This window comes from Ornithorhynchus anatinus, chromosome 15 (genome assembly GCF_004115215.2).
Source record: "Ornithorhynchus anatinus isolate Pmale09 chromosome 15, mOrnAna1.pri.v4, whole genome shotgun sequence".
Lineage (NCBI taxonomy): Eukaryota > Metazoa > Chordata > Mammalia > Monotremata > Ornithorhynchidae > Ornithorhynchus > Ornithorhynchus anatinus.
In genome coordinates, this window is record NC_041742.1 from 9,541,960 (window position 1) to 9,558,978 (window position 17,019).

The following is a 17,019-nucleotide window of genomic DNA, read 5'->3' on the forward strand; positions in this document are numbered from 1 at the left end:
TAACAGACGCCATGGTTATCGTTATTACCGTGTGACGATTGGAATCCCAACTGTTAGAGACAAAGGCGACGGCTCAGTAAAGCACTATGTTTATGATGAGGATGGTATTGGTTAAGCGCTCACTATGTGCCAGGGACCATACTGAGCTCCGGATATGTGCGTATGCACAACGTGGAAGGGAATATTGTTCGCCCTCTGCCTTTTCAGCCCCACTCTGGGCCTCCCTGATGGGAGGTGTCATCCTCATAATTGAAGGCCTGCGATCTCTCTGCATCTAGATATCCACCTCCCCACATATTTCCGTATATTTCCGTGGTTCTATTTTAGAAGGAGCCTTTCATCTCCCAGCTGGCCCCACCCAGTTGTGTGACCAATGCAGTTTGCCTGCTCCGAAGGAGACTTGCTGAATTTGCATGCTTGTGGTTACTTGCAACAACGATAAAGAGCCCTTTAGGGTCAGGACGGCTTTGTGCTCTGGGGTTGAGGAAGCCTTTCAGCCAGGTACGTTTCGGCTGCAATAAATTTCTCGCAAAGGCTCCTGCTCATCAGATTATGGACCTCGTTTCCTTCCCTGGCCGTAACGACTTAGCTGGAGGCCCTGGAGATCAAGTTGCTGCCTTAGAGAGAGAAAGCAGGTAAAATACAATAGGCAAACAGAACTCAACACACAATTTCATATGGTGTGTCAGCAAATATTGGTGGAGGGCCAGAGCGGTGATCATGTGATAGGGCTTTTTTTTTAAATCTAGCCTTAGGTGTGTCGCTTCTTCACTTCATGAAGAGTCATAATTTTAGCCACAAGCAAATTGTTCCTGCCTTTTGAAAATGCAGAACTCAGCAGCATGAAGCAAAGCAGTAAAACCTCAATTTGCGAAGAAAGCAAACTGGGCATAAATAGAAATGTCACATTGGCGTTTTTGGCCGGAGTTGAAGCATTCTGGGTAGTGAGGGACATGGTTGCGGGGTGGTTAAGGCTGTTTTTCCAAGCATCCCTCAGGCTGGGCCTTTTGGGTACCCTGCTGACCTTTTTTAATCTTTCTGCTACTGAATTTGCACAGGGCTGGATCTCTTCTTTGGCCTTGGGAGTAACTCCCGACCCTTCTAAGGGACTCATTAGTTGTCAGTGATTATCCAATCCTGAATGCAGGGGAGCGGGGGCGCGGAGTTTGTTGTCCTTGCTGCTCAGAAAACCCAGAGAATCCCACCAACTTTTAAACCAGAAATTCCTCTTTCACATCTTATGCAATTCTGTCTGTAAAGGAAAGGCTGACTGGAAGTTTTAGGTGTTCCTCGGGCATATTCCTTCACTCATATCCACCCCAGGGCTAAGCACAGTGCCTGGCACATAGTAAGCACTTAACAAATACCACCATTATTGTTATGACTAGTTAGAGGAGATCTTGATTCATCCTTGGCGTTTAAGGGGCAAGTGTCAGTTCAATCAGTAGTATTTATGCAGTGCTTACTTTGTACTAAGCACCTGGGCAAGTACAGTTGAGGTAGTAGACCCGTGATCCAGACCCCTGAGGAGCTTACAGTCCAACAGGGGAGACAGTAAAAATAAATTAGGGGATGGAAAAAAAACAAGTGTAAAAATATGTATAGAAGCGCTGTGGGGAGAAGGGGTAGGTGAGTATCTAAGTCCTTAGGGGATGAGGACTCAAGTTCCTTGGTGACACATAAGAGGGAAAATAGGGTGGGGAGATGAGAGATTAGTCATGGAAGGCTTCCTGGAGAAGATATGATTTCGTAAGGCCTTTGACGATCGGTAGAGTGATGGTCTTCCGGGTGTGAAGAATGGAAAGCGTTCCAGGTAGGAGGGAGACCTCTTGTGAGCAACAGTTTCCCGGCAAGAGAGACGAGAGAGAAGCAGTGTTGCCTAGTGGAAAGAGCCCAGGCCTGGGAGTCCGAGGACCTGGGTTCTAATCCTGGCTCCACCACTTGCCTGCTGAGGGATTTTGGTCAAATCACTTAATTTTCCTGTGCCTCAGTTACCTCATCTGTTAAATGGGGGTTAAGACTATCCAGCCCGATTAGCTTGTATCCACCTCAGTGCTTAGTACAGTGGCTAGCTCATAGTAAGGGCATAAGAAATACCATGAGAAAAAAAAAGAGCGAGATACAGTTGTAGACTCATTCCCAATAGACAACCTGGTCCAATTAAGGCAAAGAGCAGCCGAGCGGAGAAAGAGGATAGGATCGAAGTTGGGCCCCTCCAAACCATCATGGATGCCCTTCCGGCTCTTGCGGAGGCCAGAGGTGGAGCTGGAGAAGGAGGTGACCGCAGCACTGCCCCCCACCAAAAAAACCTAGGACTCAGATTCCTGAGCGATCACTCTGCCCTTCACCCTTCAAGCAATTTGCACTTCACCTGCCTCCGTTTAGTTAAAAGGTGGGAGAGTTGGAGGGGAAACCTTATAGGCCCATGTGTTTTGGCTTTGGGAGCACCCCTGAAGGCTACTCCTACTTGACTTCGCAGCTCCCTGCGTTCAGATAGATTTCCCTATCCAACAAGAGTGGCTACCTACATCCCTCCCGCCGGGATCGTCTTCCCTAATTAGTAATCTGAATGGGCTAGAGGATTAACATCCTCTCGGCTTGAGAAATGCGTCCTTCTCCCTTCCGGAGGGATGTGACCTCCCCGTTCTGGGCGTCCCAGTTTGGCGATCCGACCCCACGCAGGCGTTGTTTGCAGCGGGGCTGGTGATTCTCTTGGGTCCAGTCTAACTGGTTTCTTAGCGGCGCTGGTTCTACCCTCCCTGTCCCATCCCAACTGCAACACCACATTCCGTTCCAAAAAAGTTGGCAAAGTGGGTCATTCAGAGTTAGGTAAACCCCCGAGGCTGATGCTGGCACGATGGGCCAGCCCTCCCCGAGAGCACCTTCATTCAAGTATCCCGTGGGGAGCGTACTTTGCGGGTGACTTTTTTTTTTTCTAATATGGTCTTTGTTAAGAGGTTTTTATTTACCAGGCCCTCGGGTAGGTACAAGATAATCAGGTTGGACACAGTCCCTGTCCCCCATAAGGCTCATGGTCTTAATCCCAACTTTACAAAGGAGGGAACTGAGGCCCAGAGAAGTCAAGTGACTTACTCAAGGTCACACAGCAGACAAGTGGGGGAGCTGGGATTAGAACACAGGTCCTCTGACTCATCTTCTATCCACTAGGCCAAACTGCTTCTTGAACCTGTTGATAATAAGCTATCCGTTCTCGCTGGGAAGGGGAGCCTTTCCGTCAAGTTTGAGTTTTCCTTTCTGCAGCCTTTGGGGTGTATTAGGTCAAATAGAAGAAGTGACCAGAGAGCACCTTAATTTTTTTGTTTTGTTTTTTATTTTGAGTTTTTTGTCCTTGCCTTCTACGGTGCTTTAGTGTTCTTTTGTTTCACCGCTCCTTCTGTGTCTGGTGACAGTCTCCTCTTCCTGTTTGGTATTCTTAGATTGTTCACTCGGGAGGGCTAATGGCCATGTCTGATTCTTTGCCAGCGTTTAGTAAACTGTTCTGCTCCCGAGAAGCGCTTAGTAAATACTATTACTGTTTCTCCTACCACCTCGACATTGACCCCCTTTTTATATTTTATTATTTTTAATGGTGTTTGTTAAACGCTTACTATGTGCCAGGCACTGGACTAAGAGCTGGGATAGATAGATAAAAGCTAATCAGGTTGGGCACAGTCCCTGTCCCACGTAGGGCTCATAATCTTAATCCCCATGTTGCAGATGAGGCAACTGAAGCACAGAGAAGTGAAGTGACTTGTCCAAGTTCACACAGCAGGTAAGTGGCAGAGCCACAGGTTCTCTGACTCCCAGGCCTGTGCTGTATCCACCAGGCCATGCTGCTACTCCTGACAATGTAGCCTGCTGCCTCATCAGTCCATCAGTGGCATTAATCGAGTGCTTACTGTGTGCAGAGCGCTGTACTAAGAGCTTGGGAGAGGTCAGTGTAACAGAGTTGATAGAGATGTTCCTTTCCCAGAAGGAGCTCCCAGCCTAGAGGAACGTAAGCTCGTTGTGAGCAGGGAATGTGTCCGCTTATTATTAAATTATACTCTTCCAAGTGCCTGGTTCAGTGCTTTGCACACAGTAAATGCTCAGTAAACACAATTGAATGAATGAAACTGCTGACTAGTCTAAGTAGTTGGAAATTGGGCCTGAAATTTTGTAGTGAAAATTCAAGAGCCGGGTGAAACCGAGATTGGGATTGAAGCTGTTTTTTTCAAACCTACCTCAATCTCTGAGCTTTCATGCCCGCTCTGCCGTTAATCTGAATTTAATCTCTTGGGCCTTCCTTCCTTTGGCCAGCTGGGAAAAAGATTTTCCAACATGCCCAGTGTGATAAAGCTTTGCCTGCCCATGCCCCAACTCGTTAACTTTCAACCCCCCAGGGAGTCTAATTTTCACTTGTCTCCTCTCCCAGCCCTTAGTACAGTGCCCTGCACCCAGTAGGTGCTTAATAAATATCCCTACTACCAGAATGGGGCCTGTTGGGGGAGGGGCTTTTTTTCCCCTGTCGGACCCCCACCTTCGCTCTACCAGTTGAATATAGAGGATTCGTTCAGTTCATTCAGTTGTATTTATTGAGCACTTACTGTGTGTAGAGCACCGTATTAAGCACTTGGGAGAGTACAGTATAACTGTAAATAGACACAATTCCTGCCCACAGCAAGTTTACAGTCTAGAGGAGGAGACATATATTACTATAAAAAAAATTACTGCAATAAGTGTATACTTCAGTTAGAGTGAGGGAAATTTAGATGTGTTTTTTGGCAGTAAGAACTCCCCACAGAATGTAGAACTAGTACCTGTTCTCTCAAAAGGTTGGGGGCAAAGTCTGGAGTGGGAGAAAGCGGTGATATGGCAGAAATTCCATATCAGTGCCTTGGTTTCTCCATGGGGTTATTCTGTTTTTGTCACAAACTACCTACAGCGTGGCATGGTGGATAGAACACAGGCCCGAAAGCCAGAAGGACTTAGGTTCTAATCTCGGCTCTCCCCTTTGTCAGTTGTGTGACCCGGGGCAAGTCACTCTGCTTCTCATTGCCTCAGCTCTCTCATCTGTAAAATGGGGATGAAGACTGTGAGTCCCACATGGGACAGGGACTGGATCCCACCTGATAACCTTGTATCTACCCAGTGGTTAGAACAGTGCTTGGCATATAGTAAGCACTTAACAGATTCCATAATTATTATTACCGGAGATGGACCTACATAGTAAGTGCTCAATAATTACTGTTGATTGATTGATGTCCGTACTAGGACATTTTGCATTTATAAAAGTAGAAGCTCCTGGAAGGCAGAGTCAATGCATTTTCTGAAGTCCTAGACAACAACTCACTTTCTGTAATTCTTCAATGGCATTTAAGTGCTTACTGTATGTGCCAGGCACTGCCCTAAATACTGAAATAGGTACAGAATACCCTTTTGGATGCAGTCCATTTCCCACATGGGACTCACAGTCTTAATCCCCATTTTACAGATGAGGAAACTGAGGCCCAGAGCAGTGAAGTGGCTTGCCCAAATTCACACGGCAACTGGGATTAGAACCCAGGTCCTCTGACTCCCAAGCCTAGGCTCTTTCCAGTAGGCCACACTGCTTTTCCCTTTTCCATTTGGTTGGACACCCACAGTCTTCCTCTACAACAAGCACTGGTGCCTCAGTGTGAGGAATAATGATTTCATTGAAGAGGACCTGTTCTTTGCTGAGAGCAGTGTGTAATTTAGAAACAATGAGGCACTTAAAGTTCCTTCCCACCTACTCTAAACACCTGTTCCAAGTGGAAATGAATTCAAAGGAGTATTTGGCAAGAAGTCCCCGTGCATCACAACTGTAGATATTCAGTCAGAATATCCCAGAGCCATTTTGCAAAACGGCAAAGAAAAACACAGCGCTCCAGATTGAGGTTGCTAAATTGGGCTTCAGTGTCACCTCTGAAGTAGATTTCATCACCTGAAACTGTCAGGTAATAATCCGGTTGCTCTTGCCACCCCTGCAAGGAAAGCGAAGGAAACGCCAGGATACTCATCTTTCATTCATTCATTCAATAATAATGATAGTGGTAATTGTTAAGCACTTAATATGTGCCAGCCACTGCATTGAGCGCTGGGGTCGATACAGTCCCTGTGGGCTCAGTCTCAATCCCCAGTTTACAGATGAGGTAACTGAGGCACAGAGAAATAAAGTGACTTGCCCAAGACTACACAGGCGGCAAGTGGTATTTATTGAGCACTTACTGTGCGCAAAGCACTGTACTGAGTGCTTGGGAGAGTACAACACAGTGATAAACAGCCTTGACACCCGCTCGTGCTCCCATGAGGAAAAGGCTGGCAGTGGGGTTTTCCTCCTGCTCGGTCCCACTGAGGACACACAGCGCATGCTGTGTGGGAGTGCGGGCAGCTTCCCCCTCCCTGGGGTGGTGCCCTGTTTGTGCCAAGGAGAAGGAGTGGGTGTGGCGGTCGGTTCAACCCAGAGATCTTCGCTGCAGGGCAAGAGTGGCTTGCCGAATCCGGAGCCGTGGAGCGTGGCTCAGAGCTACGTCTTATTCTCCACATTACTTTGTGGCACGGCCGACACGGGTGAAAAGAAATCCTTTCGCGGGTGGAACTCGGGCGTTCAGTACATCCCGGTTGCTGATGTGGGCCAAGCCCAGAGACTTTACTGTACCCCGTTTCCGGGGCACGAGTGCTATCTCCTCAGCTTTTTTGGGGGTGCCGCTTCCAGGGGTTGGCAGCTCCGGTCCCGTCCCCCACCACGTTCTCCTTAGAAAGCCACAGATCTCGTATCCCATCCCAAATTCATGGAGCCGGCAGGAATGGATGATTCTAAGGCTAGACGCTAAAGATGAAGTAAAGATTCCCTGGGAGAAAGGCCTGACCTATCCAGGGAAGTTCGTAGCTGAAAAACTGGAACAAGTCCTGGTAAACTGGGGAGGCAATGCAGTGGACGTTTTGTTGAACGAAACTACCGACGAAAGCTTTGAAAAGCGGGCTGATGGGTTATTCTTCTTCAGACCCAGCTGCAGATCAGGCCGTGTGAGCCACAAGCAAGTTGAGGCATGTGCCTTCATTTGACTTTAACCAAAAATCCTCCTAGAGTTTGACACAAACTGTTCCTCTCTGTTAGGAAATCCTGGTGGAGTATCACATAAACTCCTCCAGCGAAAGCAAACAGGTGAAGACGCCTTAAACACGTTTCGGCTTACACCAACGTCGCTTTCATGGCGAGCCTGCCGGATTACCGCCTTTTAAGTGTGAAACGAACCCAAATGATTCACCAGCAGGTTGGGTTTTTAATCTTTGGGTTTCCAACTTTAGAGGGTAAATGTGACACCGGGGTTGCTTTGTGGGTGCAGCCGAACCGGAGCGAAATTGTCAAGCGCTGCCACGTCCTGGTTTAATCAAGGTTTGGGGAACCTGGGTGCGCTAAACATAGAGCGGGGGCAGAGTTCAGAAACCCGACAGCCGGCGATTAGGGAGTCACGTTGGCAGCAGTTTGGCAAGTATGGGACTCCAGGAGATTACAAATAGTCTAAAGCAAGACAATGTTGGTGGCCTGATGGCCTCTTATGGGCACGGGCCTGGGCGTTGGAGGACCTGGGTTCTAATCCCGCTCTTCCCCTTGGCTGCCGTGTGACTTTGGAAGTCACTTGACTTTTCCGTGCCTCAGTTCCCTCGTCTGTGAAATAGGCATTAGGACTGTGAGTCCCGTGTGGGGCAGGGTCTGTGTTCAGCATGATAAACTGCTGTCTACTCCAACGCTTAGGATGGCGCTTGACACAAGAAGCGGCATGGCCTAGTGGAAAGAGCCCGGGTGTGGGAGTCAGAGGCCATGGATTCCAATCCCAGCTCCACCACTTGTCAGTTGTGTGACTTTGGGCAAGTCACTTCACTTCTCTGGTCCTCAGTTACCTCATCTGTAAAATGGGGATTAAGACTGAGCCCCTTACATGGGAGAACCTGATAACCTTCTATCTATCCCAGCACTTAGAACAGTGCCTGGCACATAGTAAGCGCTTAACAAATACCGTCATCATCATAGTGGGTTCTTAAATTCAGTAATACTGATAATAAGAGCTCAGAGGGACACCTGCAGGCAGGGAATAGGAGGCAGAAGAAAAACCAGTGAAAGAATCCGAGCAGATAAGGGGAGAAGCAGGAGAGAAAGGTGCTAGTAAAGCCGAGGTTAGTATATTCAGGAGAAGGGAGTGATTCACAGTGTCAAAGGCTACTGAGAGGTCATGGTAGATAGGATAGAATCAACTTATTTGAAAATTCATTTTAGATGAGTTGGCTCTTTAAAGCCTTGAAGCCTAAATTTGTCTCTTTAAAGAAACATACCATAGTTAGTCTCATAATTGCCTTGAGTGCATAATTGTCTCCCTCCCCCTTGATTTTTCGGGGGGAAATAAACGATTATTTTTATAAGCAGTGATAGCACTGAATGCTTGAATAGGAAGAGAAGAGTCAGAATACACTGGGTTGCACTAACTCCCTATAAACTGTGAGCTTCTTGTGGGCAAAGAATGTATCTCCTAACTTGGTTATAGTGCACGCTTCCAAGCTCTGCAGGCAGTCAGCATCCAACAATTAGGATTGATTGACTGATTGGCAGTGAAGGGGCGGGACTTGCTTCACTGAAAAGGCAAATTCTAGGGAAGGAAAACAAGAAGGGTGGGGTATTGCTAAAATTCACTGAGTGCCTACTGTATGTAGCACTTGGGAGAAGGGAAGAGAGATTTATCCTCAAGACCTCTCTTGCCTTACTTTTCCATTTCCCTTCCTTTCTTTCCCCTTTTCTTTTTTTCTCCTGCTTCCCTTATTGCTAGATTTAATTCTTTTCTGAGTTAAATGTAATAGCCCCTCCCCTATTTGGTTTCAAAAAGTGGGGTAGTTATGCCAGTGAATATGGTATCTTTCCATCTTTGGGGGGAGTCTGCTCATCAGTCCATTGTATTTAGCTTGTGCTTACTGTATGCTGAGCACGTTACCAAACACTAGGGAGAGTACAGTATAACAGAGTTGGAAGAACATGTTTCATGCCCACAATAAGGTTACAGTCTGCAGTGAGGGGCAGACAGTAATATAAATAAATAGTAATGCTCATAATAATGATAATGCTCATAATAGTAATGACAGTATTTATTAAGCACTTACTCTATGGTAAACACGGAAGATAATATTATTAGATCAGACGTAGTCCCTGCCCTATATGGGGTTTGCAATCTTCCCAGCAAGTACTCTGTCCCGTTTTACAGATAAGGAAACTGAAGCACTCAGGGTTAAAGTGACTTGCCCATGGTCCTGCGGCAGGCAAATCAGCAGGCAGGTAGCAGGACTGGGACTAGAACCCAGGTCCCCCGACTCCGAGTCCCCTGGTATTTTCCCGAGGCAATTGTGCTCATGATTTTTGGACTTGCCATGAATTTCTTGAAATAGACTTGTGTCTACCAACTTAATGCCATGCCCACAGTACCATGCTCAATACCATCGATAGAAAAAACAACCAAAAATGTTAAGTGCTAGGGTAAGCACCACAAAAAACAGGAGACCCATCTTTGGCCTAGGGAGAGCTCACCCTGTAATAGGAGATGGAGTTTGAAACAGCAGAGTTAGCTGATGTTTGGGTGTGACTCAAGAGTCTGGGAGTTAAACAGAGAAGGCTCAGAGGTGGCAGGACTTTGGGGGGACTTGCCTGAAGGGAGCTGTGGTCTGTTAGATTGGGCGGAAGTTAATTTCAGGTGGTGGTGGAGGGGATGGCTAAGAAAGTTGGCTTCAGAGGAGCCATGAAAGCAAGCTTAGGAGTAGTGGATGTGTGGAGCTGATGCGTGAGGTGGGGGCGGGTCGATGCAGAGCCCGGCGCTTAGGTGATCGTGTGGAGATTTGGCTTGATGCTGAGGGAAATCGGGAGGCTGGCCCTCTGGAGTTACGTCAGCCCGCTGGGGCTAGGCCAGCGGTGGTATGGGTTTCTGATCGGACACCCACCTAGAGTGTCTTGTGAGTTAGTCCTGGGAAGGAGGAGGAGGCCAGTGAAAGAAGGTGATGCAGAGGACAGTGGCTGCCGGATCACAGTGTTGGTGCTAGGCCATGGTCACTTGGCCCACAGATGAATCCTGTACTTAAAAATCAAACCTTTGTGTGGACTTGGCAGTGTGCTCACCCCTGACTCTGTATCTGTTATGCTCCTCCCCTGCAAGAGTAGGACAGGCGGGGAAGAAAGAGTGAATGGCAATAATACAAACTACCCGGCTATAATCATTCATAGTAGCATAATAACTGTGGCATGTGATAAGTGCTTTCTCAGTGCTAGGTGCTGTACTAAGTCCTGGGTTGGATACAAGATTCTCACATCAGACATAGTCCCTGCCCCAAATGGAGCACAGTCCAAACCCACATGGATGTCGCAGAGAAGCAGGGTGCCCTAGTGGTTGGATCACGGGCCTGGGAGTCAGAAGGACCTGGGTTCTAATCCCAGCTCTGCCACTTGCCTGCTTTGTGACCTTCGTCAACTCACTTAACTTCTCTCTGCCTCAGTTCCCTCATCTGTAAAATGGGGTTTAAGATTATGAGCCCCACAGCCTGGTGTGTGCTTAACAAACACCATTAAAAGAAAAAAAAATGGGAGAACAGGTATATAATCCCCACTTTACAGATGAGGAAACTGAGTCACAGAGAATAATTATGCTACTTATTAAGTACTTAATAATAATGATGATGATGGTATTTGTGAAGCACTTACTATGTGCCAAGCACTGTTCTAAGCACTGGGGTAGATATAAGGTAATCAGGTTCTCCCACGTGGGGCTCAGAGATGAGGTAACTGAGGCACAGAGAAGTGAAGTGATTTGCCCAAAGTCACACGACTGATAAGTGGCCGAGCTGTAATTAGAACCCATAACCTCTGACTCCCACGCCTGTGCTCCTGCCACTAAGCCACACTGCTTCTCAAGTGCTAAGTGCTGGAATGGATACAAGCAAATCAGGGTGGATACAGTCCCTGTCCCAGGCAGTTGTCCCAGGAACTGTCCCTGTTCCATGTGTCAGGAATTCTGCGTAACTGATTCAGGCAAAATGGTGATACATCTTGAGGAGGGTTGAGGAATGTCACTGGTAGGTTTCTAGTGAAGCAGCAGGGCTTAATCGGAAAGAACCTGGGCCTGGCATTCAGAGGACCTAGGTTCTGATCTAATATAATGGGATTGGGCTATGGGGTGAGATCCAGCGGTCCCATTTAAAGGAGCATTTATCAGTAGGACTGACTCCCATCCAGGGGATTGCTTATGGTACCTGCTCTCCACCCCAGAAGGAATCCATTTCCTTCCAGTTTCTGGTTACCGGATGATCCCATCTTTAAAAATTTGGTATTGTATTTTCTGAAACAGTCCCTCAGTCACTCCTCACCTACTGAAATGCTGCTCAGCTGGTCCCAAGGCAGATGAGGCAGGCTGTTCTGCTCAAGCCTCCAACCTGCCATATTAAAATGATTAAAACATTTCTGTTATGAAATCCGAAGCCCTTCCCACAACTCCTCCTTCCGCCCTCTTATCCCAAGCTGGGTGGTTTTTCCACTCCATCCGCCACTGATTTTGTGCTTGAGGGTATTTAAGAGACACGTCAGTGGGCCACTTGGCTTCTGCTGGATCATTTGAGATGAATTCTCTCTTGGTTCAGTGTCTGATTCTTGCCTGTGCCACGGGGATGGTGATTAGTTTTATAAAAGAAAAGACCGCCACCTTAAAGACTTACCTCTGACCCCCAAATCAGAAAGCAGTAAAAGAGAAATACCAGGTCACCAGCTCTGAAAATCCCCATGCAGGTTGTGCAAATCCATCTTTTCCCTCAGTGGATTTTCACCCTCTGCCTTTGGATCTCAGCTCTTCCTTTCCCTCCCCGACACCAGATCTATTGGGCTGGGCTCATGCCCACGATCAGGACGTTCAAACCGTGCTGCCCCGAAGAGTGCAGACCTATCCTTTAAATGGAATTCAGCTTCCCCAAGCCCCATCGCCATCGTCTGACATGAACCAATCTCCACCTGGCTCGGACATATTTATTTGGGGGGAACTTAAAGCCCCTCTCACCCCTTCTGGGCCACACGGAGCTCCGGTAGGCCCACACCCCAACATGTAGGGGTTGGCAGGAATTTCAGTGGTGATGATGACCCTGCAGACTGTGAGCTGGGTTTGGGCAGGGAACGTGTCTGACAACTCTGTTGTACTCTCTCAAGCATCTCATATGGTGCTCTGCACACAGTAAGCGCTCAATAAATAGGATTTGATTGATACCTCTGTGGATTTGTGGCCCCTGAAGTATTGCCCCAACGTGTCAAGCGGGCCCTTGGTTGCTTTTGAGGGTGCCAGGCACAGGGAAGGAAAGGTTTTCTTTGGTCTGTGCTGCTCATGGCACATTGTGCAACTCTCTTCTTTTGAATAGACCTTTGTGCTTCTGAGTGGGTTTTATTTTCTCCACCTGCATGCTCAACTGGCCATATTTATTGTTAATAATAAACAGAGAACAAAAAGGACTTATTTTAGATTTGGATCTTCTAGGAGCGGATTGGCGGCAGGAGTAGGTGAATGGTGCTTTTCTATTTTTTTATTATTATTTTTTATTTCTTTCTCACTGCAATAGCTGGAGGACAGACCTTCTCAACCTACAAAAAGCAGGGTGTCAAAAGAGACACAGGCATTCTGCATCTCCTCTCATTTGAGAAACAGCGGTGTGAGCTCCTAGGCTGAAAGTTCTTTGTGGGCAGGGAATGCGTCTGTTATATTGTTATGGTGTCCTCTCCCAAGCACTCAGTGCAGTGCTCTGCACACAGGAAGCGCTCAGTAAATACCATTAATTGATGGATTGATTGGGGAGAGTCAAATACATTTGGTGGTCCTGTCCTCACTGTCTCATAATAATTTTGTAATATTAAGGATCACCTCAAACATTGCTCAGTATGCACTGACAAAGAATGATGATAATTATGGTACTTATTAAGTGCTTGCTATGTGCCAAGCACTGTTCTAAGCACTGGGGTAGATACAGGTTAATTAAGTTGGACACAGCCCCTCTCCCACATGAGGCTCACACTTAGTCCCCATTTTGCAGATGAGGTCACTGAGGCCCAGAAAAGTGAAGTGACTTGTCCAAAGTCACAAAGCAGACATGTGGCGGAGCTGGGATTAGAACCCAGATCCTTCTGATACGTAGGCCCGTGCTCTATCCACTGAGCCACGCTGCATCTGCTTTTAATATCTCTCCTACAAAATATTAAAATGAGTATATTTCTTCACTCTTGCCGGTCAGTACATTTCCCTACGCTTGCCAAATGATTGGGAAGCTGTTCCCTCAGGGGAAATACACTATTTGGTTACGTTCGTTCGGGCCCACACTATGCATTTCTAAAGTGCTTTTAAGTTTACGATGTCTTTTTCTCCTTTCTAGCGCTCTGGTGATAGCTGCGGTATTTGATCGGGATATCAACTGCCGAAGAGCTGCCTCTGTAAGTCCCTTCACGTTCAAATTTCATTTACCTTCAACAAACAGTTTTCCTTCCGTCTTCTGCCCTGGTTCGAGGAGCAAGAAGGCCTAGCAGAAAGAGCCTGGGTCTGGGAGTCAGGTGACTTGGGTTCTAATCCCGGCTCCACCACTTGCCTGCTGGGTGACTTTGGACAAATCACTTTGCTTTTCTGGGCCTCAGTCTTCTCATCCGTAAAATGGGGAGTCAGTACCTAGTCTCTCTTCCCCTTAGACAGTGAGTCCCATCTGCGTAGACGGGCTCTACCTCCTGCGATTGGTACAGGGTGTGTGGCACCTAGTATGCACTTAACAAGTACCACAATTTTTGCTATTGATCATTGGCGAGATGAAGTTGATGGTAGGTTTTGGATTTCCAGTCGACACTAAGGACGACTGTATCATCGTCATTACAGCATCATTAATAAGGGGGACTGTTGGGACCGGTCACTTCTGGCTCCTGGCTTGATCCTTGATGTCCAGTTCTATCGCCCCGGGCGTTTGGATACCTGTCCAGCCCTAAATGGGCAGCCTGGGCTATTCACAGATGACTTCTCAGTGCACGAGAGTGTCCATGGTCTACCAACTCTGTTGTGTTGTGCTTTCCCAAGTGCTTATTACGTGCTTCTCCCACAATAAGCACTCAGCCAATATCATTGGTTGAATGATAATCTTTTGGAGCTCCCTGGGAAACAGCCCTCCCTTCTAATAGGGCCTTGGGTGGGAAACCAAATTGTATGCCAACCCGTCTGATGAATAGTAATAGTAATAATGATGATATTTGCTTACTGTGTGCAGATACAAGCTAACCAGGTTGAACATAGTCCCTGTCCCACTTGTGGTTCACAGTCTAAATCCTCCTTTTACTTCTAAGGTAATTGATCTATAGAGAAATGAAGTGACTTAACTGATCTATAGAGAAGTGAAATGACTTGTCCAAGGTCACACTGACAAGTGGCAGAGCCGGGATTGAAACCCAGGTCCTTCTGACTCCCAGGCCTGGGCTTTATCGACTAAGTCATGCCACCTCACTGTATTGAATTAATACAATACCTGTTCTTATTCCCCCTTAGAATCAATCAATCAATTGTATTTATTGAGCACTTACAGTGTGCAGAGCACTGTACTAAGCGGTTGGGAGAGTCCAACAGAACAATAAACAGATACATTCCCTGCCCACAACGAGCTTACGAGACCCACCGTCTCCCTCTCTTGGCTCTGCCCCGTGCCCTTTTGCCTTGACTGTGGCCTTGACTCTGCCCCAAGGAGAAGGTGGCAGGATAGGCAAAGTGGCTGCCTGTGCCCTGCAAGATGGAAGTGGTGATGAGGGGGAGATATCTAAGTGGATGGGCGTCCAGCCCATCATGCTGGAAGGGACGCTCAGTCTACCCCACAGGTACCTTTAGCCAAGTTGAGGCAGTGGACGTAGTAACTGTAGAGTGTCAGTCCATCATATTTATTGAGCGCTTACTGTGTGCAGCACACGGTACTCAGCTGTCCTCCAAGAGTACAATTGAACAATAAACAGACACGTTCCCTGCCCACAATGAGCTGAATATCTAGGGGACTGGTAACCCTCCTAAGCTGCTGTTTTAGATAAACCTTGAGCCATTTTACCTGGGGAAACTTTAATCTGCTCCTTGGCACCAGGTAGGGTTTTCGAGGGCAAACTTTAGGAGACATTCCCGGCCTTTTCCGGCACTTCCTCTCAGCCATCTTGGCCACAGATGAGGATGGAAAATGGCAGTCTTTGGAGGAGCCAGAAGCGTCGGAATATTCTGATCAGTAAATAGTCCTGCAGGCTGTATTCTCGTCATAGCTTCAGGCTAACCTTGCATACACCAGACCTTTTAGGGCCAGCCTTAATTGCATTCTTCTGCTTGTTGATGAAAACCTACAAGAGGAAGTGGCATCTATTCAAGGAAGAATGAGGAAAACCCAGGGAGACCTTCTGTAATTATGTTTGGAATCAGGCAGACCCTAAATCAGATGGGAAGCAGCCTGGCCTAGAGGAAAGAGCACAGGCCTGGGAGTCAGAGGACCTGGGTTCTAATCCTGGCTCCACTGCTTGTCTGCTGTGTGACCTTGGACAAGTCTCTTCACTTCTCTGGGCTTCAGTTTCCTCATCTGTAAAATGGGGATTCAGTCTGAGCCCTGTGTGGGACAGGGACTGTGCTCAATCTGATTGTTTTGTATTTAGCCCCATCCCTTAATTCAGTGCTTAGCAAATAGTGAGTGCAAAATAAGTACCATGAAACCAGAAAGAATAGGGAACCAAACCTTAGATGGATAGTATTGATTGAAGGTGGGCATGCTCTGAACAGCTCAAGGTCCTGTGGCTGGCTGTGGATTTGCACATGTCCACGGTTTTTTATGGTATTTGTTAAGCTTTTACCATGTGCTAGGCACTTTCAGCGTGGGTTAGATACAAGGTAATCAAGTTGGACACAGTCCCTGTTCCACATGGGGCTCAGTCTTAATTTCCATTTTCCAGATGAGGTAACAGAGGAACAGAGAAGTTAAGTGACTTGATGGAGGTTACACAGCAGACATCTGGAAAATGGGGACTAAGACTGTGAGCCCCGTGTGGAATGGGGACTCTGCTAACACAGTAAGAGCTCAAATACCATTGATTAATTTTGAGGATATTATTTTGTTATATCGGCCCAACAGTTCTTCAGTAAAGTCTCATGGTGACTATTTGGAAGAGTTGTTAAATCTGGATTTGTTAATTAATATTGACCTGTTTGACTTCTCTGTCTCCTTTTTGTTCTGGACTGTAAACTCCCTATGGGCAAGGTTTGTCTCTACCAGTCACTCTCCCAAACACTTAGCACTGTGCTCCACACACAGTAAGACCTCAGTAAATGCCATCAATAGATTGATGACAGGAGAAAACAGAATCTCATATGGAGCACTAATAAAATCAAAGCATATAGGAGAGTCAGAGTGTAGGGAATAAACTAATCAAATAGCTTTTTCTTTTAATTTTAAGGAAAGAAATGGTCCTTTCTTTTGCAAAAGTAGGTAGAAACAGTATAAAAAGTCAGAAAATCAGTGCCTGTTTTCTGTCCTTGCTTCTTGGAATATATGGTTTCAAATTAGAACTTCTTTGTGGAAAAGCTTGTAATAATCTATAATTTTGGCATTTATTAAGCACTTATTATATGTCAAGCACTGTTCTAAGCTCTAGAATAGGTACAGGTTTATCAGATGAATTGATATCGCATTACCTAACATAATTGAACTACCGACTCTGCTTAGAATTCTTTTTTTCTTTTTTTTTTTCAAAGGGCATATGACTTGCTAGATCTCAGTTTAAGAATATACTAAAACTTGGGGCTGTCTTTGTGGTTTATGCTGAGTAATATTTAAAATAAAAACTAGCTTTTATTTTTTTCTGGTTCTAGTAAAACTAGTTCCTTCCTAAAATACCTTTCAATCAGTCATGGGTTCTTTCACTTTGAAGTGAACCTAGTGAGAATATTCAGTCTTTAGAATTGGACAAGCACTCCTCAGAGT

General features: G+C 46.6%; 1 protein-coding gene across 1 annotated transcript in view; it reads left to right on the forward strand.

Moving 5' to 3' along the window:
• Nucleotides 1-17,019, forward strand: part of TBCD (tubulin folding cofactor D) — a 207,664-nt gene that overhangs the window by 114,421 nt on the left and 76,224 nt on the right. The window contains exon 16 of the mRNA XM_029080077.1: nt 13,426-13,483. Coding sequence (XP_028935910.1) covers nt 13,426-13,483 — 58 coding nt within the window. The remainder of the gene's footprint in view (nt 1-13,425; nt 13,484-17,019) is intronic.